At 37.9% G+C, this 10,062-nt stretch overlaps 1 protein-coding gene across 1 annotated transcript in view; it reads right to left on the reverse strand.

Annotated features, from left to right (window-relative positions):
* The window catches only part of LOC107597764 (disks large homolog 5-like), a 50,204-nt gene that overhangs the window by 17,711 nt on the left and 22,431 nt on the right, over positions 1-10,062 (reverse strand). Inside the window, exons 15-25 of the mRNA XM_016288944.1 lie at positions 9,719-9,901; positions 9,509-9,636; positions 9,257-9,432; positions 9,066-9,169; positions 7,131-7,223; positions 6,208-7,044; positions 5,148-5,244; positions 4,805-4,940; positions 3,957-4,078; positions 3,378-3,458; positions 3,136-3,295 (exon numbers count right to left, since the gene is read on the reverse strand). Of these exons, the coding sequence (XP_016144430.1) occupies positions 3,136-3,295; positions 3,378-3,458; positions 3,957-4,078; positions 4,805-4,940; positions 5,148-5,244; positions 6,208-7,044; positions 7,131-7,223; positions 9,066-9,169; positions 9,257-9,432; positions 9,509-9,636; positions 9,719-9,901 (2,117 nt within the window). The remainder of the gene's footprint in view (positions 1-3,135; positions 3,296-3,377; positions 3,459-3,956; positions 4,079-4,804; positions 4,941-5,147; positions 5,245-6,207; positions 7,045-7,130; positions 7,224-9,065; positions 9,170-9,256; positions 9,433-9,508; positions 9,637-9,718; positions 9,902-10,062) is intronic.

The following is a 10,062-nucleotide window of genomic DNA, read 5'->3' on the forward strand; positions in this document are numbered from 1 at the left end:
TACATACATACATATACACACACACACACACACACACACACACACACATCAATTAATCAATTGATTAAAAAAATAACTAATTAAATTGCATATTTTTCTGTAATTAATCGTGATTAATTGCACCTAACATTAAAATCTGTAATCATAAATGGTATATAAATAAATGAAAATAGTATATATGTATTAGGGCTGTCAGTTTAACGCATTAACTTAATTATGAAAAAATAACGCGATTAAAATATTTTAACGCAGTTAACGCTCTGGCCCCGCCCCCAGACCTGTACATCGTCTTACATTTCATTCAGGTGACTGTTAACAAATATGATGCAGGAAAACAACTCCATAAATGCAGTTATGCCCTAAACTTCAAGATATTGGTGCAAAAAATGCCCCTGTATGAGTTTTGTCTCATATTTATATATATCACATATGACAGCAGCGAGAGCAATATCACAGGAGTGCTGATTTTGTCCCGATCTATCACGAACTTAAATGTGATTTTATACAACAGTTCAGTAAATAAGTTATTATTTTGTTATATTTTAAACACAATATTATGTTTTTGCTCAATTTTGCAGAGAACATTACATTTAAAGCCACAGCAGAATTGTTGTGCGTCTCCGAGCAACACAGCGGCGTTTCGTTTCGTTTTGAACGAATCGTGTGAATCAATGATTCAAAGACCCATTCATAAAGAGAGCCGTTTACTTCATTCCTGCATGAATCAGCATCTGCTGGCATATTCCGTTTGTTATTTACAGTATCATTTAATTTCATTAAAAAAATAAATAATAATTATAAAAACATTAAAGGGGATAGTTCATCCAAAAAAAAATTGAAATTCTGTCATCATTTACTCACCCTCATGTCGTTTCAAACCTTTCTTTTGTGGAACATAAAAGAAGGTATTTTGAAAACTTTCATTGAATGAACAAAAAATAGAGGTTACTGATATGTTTCTAAAATTATCTTCTTTTATGTTCCATAGTTTATGTTAGGCCAGTGCAGCCTAAATGTGTATGTGTAATAAATTTTATGTTGAAACAAGTAAAATATTTATTTCTAAAGCTACAATTTGTCATGTCTACTTGATACTTTCTCATTTAACACAAATCTAAGCTTTAATTAATCGAAACATCATGATTAATTAGATGAAAAATTTCAGCCTAAATGTGTATGTGTAATAAATTTTATGTTGAAACAAGTAAAATATTTATTTCTAAAGCTACAATTTGTCATGTCTACTTCATACTTTCTCATTTAACACAAAAATAGCTTTAAATAATCTTTAGTGGGTATTTTCAGTCAAATTTATTTTGCGATTAATTAATCGAAACATCATGATTAATTAGATTAAAAATTGTAATCGACTGACAGCCCTAATATATATATATATAAATCCTACTAATTAAATCGCATATTTTTCTGTAATTAATCATGATTAAATCACACCCAACATTAAAATTTGTAATCATAAATAGTATATATACAAGTTATAGAAACAATGCACAAATTAAAAGCTAATGCTATGCATTGTGTAAAAAGGGTTCAAATATAAACTAGGCCTGCACAATTAATCTAATTCCTAATCGCGATTACAATCACAGATGCCACAATTACGAAATCATTCAAAGTCCACTTATGTTATTCTGCGTGCATAAGATGTGTTTTTGTCATTCTTCAGGTTATCTTAAGGGTTTTTCCATCGTTTTAATTTTCGTTTTAGTATAACATATTTTCACTTTTTTTTATTTAAAGAAGAAACCAATCGGACGTATAGTTGACATTTGGGGCTTAATGGTATAGAAAAGCAATAAAAGTTTTTCAGTTGGAGTGTTTTCAGCTTGATTATTTTCATATAAAAATATGGCATGCAGTTGCTTCAAACAATTGTATAAACATGTAATTTGTAATGTAAATTGTGATAATCATAACTAATAATCGCAATTACAATTTCAAGGGAATAATCGACAATTATGATTTTTATCATAATCGTGCAGCCCTAATATAAACATTTAAACTGTTTAAGTTAAAATATTTACACCCCATTACAATAATCCCTTTATAGTTACTGTTAATGAGTTTACTTATGTTACATGTAGCATTTTAAAATGTCTTCTGATGACTTGGTTTGTGCACTTGCGCTCCGTCTGTGTCCTCTGGCATATTTCAGATGTGTTTTGTACACAGAAGTGTGTTATTCAGGCCTGTGAAGTGACGTAATCGATAATCAATCAATTATAATGAAAATAATCAGAATTTAAATATTTCAGTGATAAGTAACAGCATTTCACAGATGCTTTCGAAACGTATTTATATTTGAATAATTAATGACGATTATTTTCATTATTATTGATTATCGATTATTATGCATTTCATTGACTAGTTGTTGCTTTCGGTGATAAATAACATCAGGTCACATCTCAATAGTGTGCATTTAAAGGGACATGACATGACATGAAAACAGAAAAAGACTGATGAAAAACTGAACCGTAACACCACACACATCTATATTATTTGTGAATGAAGCCTAAACAGAGTTTGCTTTTGTGCTCTCACTGCATAGTGAACAAACCTCAGAGTCCGTAAAGATGCAAACCACGATCTCTGAGCTCGAGAAAGCTTCAGGTAAGATCTGTTACGCAACGCACATCTGGAGCAGGAAGGAGAACAGAGAGAGAAATGGGGCAGAGGAGCAGACAGACTAGAAAGGAGAATAAGAAGTCAAGCAGATCTGAGTAAAGTAAACTATGAGGAAGAGGAGGAGGAGGAGAACGGCCCAAACTACTGAATGCAAGATAAAGACAAATGCACCACATTTGCTCACCCTCATGTTATTATAGACCCATATGATTATGTTTCTTATGTGAAACTCAAAAGAGCTCATATTTGATTTCAGCGCTTCTGTAATTCATGAATTTGAGTATATTCCTCACACAAAGCATCATATGACTTCAGAAGACTTGGAATACACTGCACAAGTCTAATAAGTCTAAATAATTTTACTGTTGTATGGAAAACAATTATGATTTTTCCTTTCATGTTCCAGGGAAAAAAAATTGCAAATGGGTTTGAAACAGCATGAGGGTGAGTAAATGATGACAGAAGGTTCATTTTGATTATTTCTATTTCTACCTGTCCCTCCTCCTGTCTATTGGCACAGGGCTGACTGAAAGCCTGGTCTGGGCGGAGATGGAGCCCTGTGATTGGCTGCTGGTGAAGGAGGCGGAGTCCAGAGGAGAGAGGGGCGGAGTTACCAGACTGGGGCTGCTGCAGTCCGAGTGAGACAGTGATCCTGAAACAAAATGATTTGTACAATTATTTGTACATCCATGTAACAGCACAGGAAGCATGCGGTAAATCAGAGAGATCAGCACCTCTATCAGAGCCGTGAGCGGATCGCGCGTAACGAGGGGTGGAGGGAATCTTAATGCGCTGCTCGCGGTACTGAGACAAACCTACAGACACAAACACAACCATTATCAATCACAAGTGACAGACTTCAGATTCATCCACAATTACTGACTACAGACTTGAGATAACAATCACAGATTGCATTTATTAGACCACGAGTGTCAATCACAGACTTTTCATTAATCAAAAAGATTTTATCTTAGCAGTTATGATTAGACGGTTTTACCAATCAGTCACAACAGATTTTGTCATTAAATAAATTGAAACTAAAAACAGGGATGAAAACTCGTCAGGGTGCAAAAGACAAAGTTGCGAACCCACTCAGGTACATGCTTATAATAATATCAGTAATAATAATAAATGTCTCTATTGGTTTAACATTAAACCACAGAGCTTCTATTTTGGTGTAAAAACACAAGGAGTTAAAGTTTCTCTACTGTTGACAAGTGGCAATTATATCAGTGCACATGTTATGCTGACTACAGAACATCACCAAATATGAGATGAGCAGTGCTAGTGCATGTGGCGTTTGGGATACAGACCCTGTCTGGCGCTGGAGGGCAGGGAGTTGGTGTTGTGCTGAACCGAACCGCGGGAGCCGTCGAAGAGCTCAGTGGAGCGCTTGTGGTTGAGATCCACACTCCATCGGCCCTGGTGCTGCGGACTGCACTCGAGAACAGAGAGAGGCAGCGTCTCGCATCAGAACAGTCGTGATTCATCAGAGAGTGTGTGTGTGTGTGTGTGTGTGTATATGTGTACCAGAGTATGTGAGCAGAGCGGTGTGATTTTGAATGGAGCGAGGAGCGGATTTATCAGAGAGTGTGTGTGTGTGTGTGTGTGTGTATATGTGTACCAGAGTATGTGAGCAGAGCAGTGTGATTTTGAATGGAGCGAGGAGCGGATTTTTTTTTTAAAAGTCGGAGCGTCGTGGTTTTCATTCGCTCCAAGAGCGCTCCACCACGAGTACAATTCATGCCAACGGCCCGTAATATAACTGCACATTTAGCAAGAATTCACGTTAAACATATTTAGCTAGCTTGATAGAGAAGGATCACTCAAATCAGAAAGAATGTGAAGGCTATGTTGACGGCAATGGACAAAGCGGGTCGCGGGAAGTTATTGGGTAGTTATTAAGGAATTAGCTTGTTCCCTCTAGAGTCTAGATACTGAATATTTTCAGGTGAAATCATGATTTAAACAGGTACAACACTTATTCACATGCAATCGCTCTCTCAATAATGCATTCAAACAAATGTAATCTTATACAGTGCTACTTCATCTGAAGAGTGGAGCAGGAGCGGGAAATGTTGAACCTGGAGCGGAGTGATTATTAAATGCTCGGAGGGGAAATTGTTGCCGCTCCACTCCGCTCACATACTCTGGTGTGTACCTGACTTGAGTGTATGTGTGTGCTGGAACTGACGGAGAGTTGGTGGTTTTGACGCAGTGACTCCAGGCCGTGTACACTGGGTTCCTCATCACTGCGGTCACAGCGGGGTAGGGAGACAGCGTTCTGGGAGCGGTGTCTAGACACACACAGATACATGTTTTTGACATCATTGCATCTATAAATATATTGTTTTAACTTGTTTTAAGAAGTTATACAGAGGAAATCAATGGATTTCATTGAACAGAAAAAAGCAGCATGAACGTCAACTTTTGTGTTCTAGATTTTCATTTTTGACTCCGCTATTCCTAAAACTAATATAGTTGTGCAGGTGTTTCAAACTCACGTGCTTGTACAGGCGAGAAGCTGTGACGATTTGAACGGAAAGGAGAAAACCGAACCAGATCCACAGGCTCAGGAGAGTGTTCATCATGAGAGAAGCTCTGCAGCAGAAGAAAAGAGATGAGAAAGTGAAGATTATCAGCACCGGTTAGAAGGTGCACAGATAAGTTGGCTAGTCAATATAACGATTTATTATGCAAAAAAAAAATTTTTTTTTCAATTGAAATTTTGGACGTTTTTTAACATTCGTTTCTTGGTTCCACAGTGTTTGCTGATTTTTACTTTATTTAAACTTTGTGTAATTTATTTATATTATTTTACATCAAGGTGTATGCCGTGCCTCCAAGCTTTCTTATTCGTTTTGCTAATAAACATTCTATGTTTCTTATTTATTTATTTCCACAGTGTTTGCTGATTTTCAGTTTTCGATATTTAAACTTTGTGTAAGTTATTTGTTATTTTATATTAGGCCTATAGCATGGTGTATTTTTATTCGGTTTGTTAATAAAGTTCTATGTTTAATATAAGTGAGTTTGTCGTTGTACTGTTTTGTTGTCAATTCAAGCAATTGACACAGAATTGCCACAAATTCGAAAGCAAAACGCGCACGGGTATTTACAAGCTATTTAAAAGCGAAAACAAACAGTTGCTGGTACCCAGTGACTTCCATAGCATTTTTTTTCCTTCTATCAAAGTCAATGGGGACCAGCAAGTGTTTGGTTATCCACATTCTTCAATATCTTCTTCTGTGTTCAGCACAAGAAATAAATTAATACAGGTTTGGGACAACATGTGAGTGAGTAAATAATGACAGAATTAAAATTTTTGGGTGAACTGTCCCTTTAATGACAAGCGGCAGCATGTTTAGTACTATTAGTCTGCTGTCACTTTAAGAGCTGCATGCATCCGTTTCTCTCAACTGTTTACTTTCACTTTAGACACAACCATCAGTGATTATATGTAAACCTTGTGTGTTTTTGACAGTATTAGTGCAATCAGACGTGAAAGATAACTTAATCAGGCGCTGTTTGTCAGGCGTGTTACAGGTGTTAGAGGTGCAGTACCTGTGAAAACGGCATCTTAAGTGGTGTGAGGCTGCGGCGCTGGGCAGGAGCAGAGTTTGGCCTTCCTCTCCTCATCTCCAGTTCATCTGCGCCCTTTCCAGGCACTTCCTCCACAAAGGACCCGCCGCCGCCGCCAGAGCCCTGTCTCTGAAGCACATTCCCATTACGGTCTCGGTTTTCAAAATCAGGACTGGTTTTGTCTGCGGGCGTGGTCTGAATGGGCGTGGCCGGGGGCGAGCCAGTGGTGACAGTCGAATCGGAGGCGGAGCTTCCCTGCGGTTTGTGTTTGAACTTGAATGAGTCGCTGCGTTTGGGCGGGTCGGGCGGGATCTGCGGCGCCGCCTGAATCCAGGAGCTCTGCGGGGAATGTTTGGGCATCTGGGACAAACTGAGGTAGTCCAGCTTGGAGGGCGTCTCCGGCCGTTTGAACATGTCTGCGTCGAATATCGACTTCCGCTTCTTTGGGGTCTTAAAAATAGAGAGCGGTGGGATGCTCTCGGCTGTTGTCATGGCAACCGCTACCATTTTGGGCCAAGTGCCGCCGCTTTGTTTCTGCGGGATGCATCGTCTCTCCTGACTCATCTCCACGGTGATGCAGTCGCCGGGGGAAACGGGGTGAAAGGTGAGGGCTCGTTTGGAGGTGGGATGCGGGCAGCAGATCTCATGATACAGTGTCCCGCGCTGACCGCGCTCGCTCTCCACGTCACGCGTGGGGCTGTACATGTCTTTATGGGTGGGCTGCTTCCTGCAGGGCCGCAGGTGATCCGCTGACGAGTTTCGTTCACAGTCACGCTGGCTCTCAGCGATACTCTGACCCGACAGACTCTGTGGAAAGAACTGGGATACGGAAAAACATACGGAAGTGAGTACGCTGAATGAATTCCTCTCATAAAAAAGGAGGTACATAATCAATAATGTCTCACCTTTAGGAGAGAAAGAGAAACAGAGTCTCTGCAGCTCCGCAGGAGGCTCTCGCATTCGCTCACTGATTTATTATCCAGTGAAATCCCATTTATCTGCCAGAGAAAATTTTAAAACCTTAAAATAATCACAACATATATACTCGAAACACAGCGTGACATATTCATTTACCTCAGAGATCTCACTCTGTATTGCCTGTATTTACTCTAATATATGCAAATCAACCTCTGCTCTATCGACTAATCAGATCCTCCCAATTTAAGAGTGTGGCCCACTTTTTAAGCAGTTTGGGATCTATTTGCATTTTTCTCATACCTGCTCTCCATATGCATTTCAAACTTTATTAAAGGCAGTGGAATCAAACATTTAGCTCTGACATGAACATTACAAACTATGATTTGAAGGGGGAAAAAGTACATGGCATGAATACAAGGCAGAAATCTTTGTACTTTATTTCTGTACATAAAAAGACTCTGTACTTAAATTCTTCAATGAGTGAACATCCTCTGAAGCACTGCCATGAAAAATAATGGTAAACAAAGCAGGCAAGTGATCAAAATTACAAAAAGAGGAAAACATGCTTTCCCTCATAATAATAATAATAATAATTATTATTATTATTATTATTATTATGATGATGATAATGATGAGGGAAAACAATAATAGTAATAATTATTATTATGCAAAGTATTTTGTTATTTAAATAAAAATTGAACAAATCAAAGAAATATATTACTGTTGTAGTAATACATAAGTATATATAATTTACTAATATAATATAATATAATAATTATTAAAAATAATATTGTTATTCATTATTTAAATTATATAATTTAATCAAATCAATAAAAAGCATCTTACTATTACAATGCTGTTGTATAGTAAAATAAAAAAGTATTTAATAATAATAATTATTATTATTATTATTATTAAATACTTTACTTTTATTTATTTTTTTATTTGAAAGTAAAGAAATTAAGACAGCCATAAACAGTAGTATTGTAATTTTACTGTTGTTTAGTAAAATAATAATAATAAATTTCTTATTGGTCTTAATTTCTTTACTTTCAAATGTTAAACCATAGAGCATTTATTTTGGCAGAAAACTGCTGGGAGATATTAAAGCTTTATTCATCAACAGATTTATAAATAATTCTCATTACAAATTTGGGAAGATGGTTAGAAAAATTGTATATGTTTATTTTAAAATCCATTTGAAAATGCTGCAGTTTTTTCCTCTGATTTACTAATTCACGTGGGCCATACTTTAGGTCGAATAATACATAAATATGTATAAGTACTGAAAAAAAAAAATCACATTCCTAATAAAAGTATTCACAATCATCGTCATTTATATACGTGAACCTGGAGCACAAAACCAGTCATAAGGGTACATTTTTTTAAAATTGTGATTCATACATCTGAAAGCTGAATAAATAATCTTTCCATTAATGTATGGTTTGTTAGGATCGGACAATATTTGTAAATCTGGAATCTGAGGGTGCAAAAAAATCTAAATATTGAGAAAATCATCTTTAAAGTTGTTCAAATGAAGTTCTTAGCAATGCATATTACTAATCAAACATTAAGTTTTGATATATTTACGGTAGGAAATTTACAAAATATCTTCATGGAACATGATCTTTACTTAATATCCTAATGATTTTTGGCATAAAAGAAAAATCTATAATTTGGACCCATACAATGTATTGTTGGCTATTGCTACAAATATACCCCAGCGACTTAACACTGCTTTTGTGCTCCAGGGTCACATATATATAAAAAAAAATTTAAGTTTAGAGAAAAAAGTAGTTTTACTCAAATAGTTTGAGAGTGTAGGGAGAATCGGTTGCATCATTTGCAACACGTCACTATCAGCCAATCAGAAACTCCTGGAGAACTGGTGCTGATGCAAAGAAAAGCACGAGTCGACTCACATTGAGAATCCGATCGCCGGGACACACTGAACCGTCTCTGGCCGCGGGACTGCCTGGAGAAACAGACGACACAAACACGCCGCTCTCCAACCCAACACCACAATCTGAGAGACAGACAGAGAGAGAGAGAGATGTATAACAGAGATGAGGATCTGCTGGACGTCCAGAAAGACAAAGACCCTCGATCTCACCTTTATGTCCCGCCAGCGTCAGATGAACAGAAGTGACCATCCGTCCTCCCAAAGACTTCCTCCTGCGTACCACCATGTTGATGACTCCGCCCCCGCTGAACACCGCCTTTATGACCTGCTTCCTGTCCTTATTGGCCAGATCCACGTCATTTATCTTCAACAACCAATCATTCACTCTGCCGTAAGAATAAACACTGGTTAGAATCGCACATGAGTGTTTCACAGGAGACACCGAAAGCAGAGTCCGCCTACCTCAACCTGCCCTCCGCAACACTTCCTTTGTCCACCTTGCTCACGAATATCCCATAATCCCCGGGTAGATACGGGTCGCTCACACCCTCGGCGATATCAAAGCCCAAAGCACTCAAATCCATGTCGTCCTGTACGTCAGATCAGAGACGGTGAGGTGTTGAACTGTTGAATTTGGAGGTTCGTCACAGCTGTGATGACTCGATTACGTACCGTACTCCTCTCAAACTCCACCGTCTCCGTCTCCCACTCCAGAGAGTCCGTATCGATAGCCGAGTCATGGGAATTGTGGGCCATCAGCTGGCGGAAACGCGCCTCCTTCTCCAGCTGCTCCTCCATGCATTCCCTGAGCACACATTTACTTACTTCATTTACCTCAACCTGATCACTCAGCGGCTCTGAGACGGATTCATGATTCAGAATCAGAGTCATTTGTTTGGGAATCAAACTACTTTGATCACACTTGTTCGTTTCTTTTGCCATGGTGTTGTAGAATTAGACTGTAATTGTTGTAGACTTTGAGAATCCCAATTTGTCAAATATAGTCAGAACATTTA

Source organism: Sinocyclocheilus grahami, unplaced genomic scaffold, assembly GCF_001515645.1.
Source record: "Sinocyclocheilus grahami isolate Dianchi unplaced genomic scaffold, SAMN03320097.WGS_v1.1 scaffold236.1, whole genome shotgun sequence".
In the NCBI taxonomy this organism is placed as follows: Eukaryota; Metazoa; Chordata; class Actinopteri; order Cypriniformes; family Cyprinidae; genus Sinocyclocheilus; species Sinocyclocheilus grahami.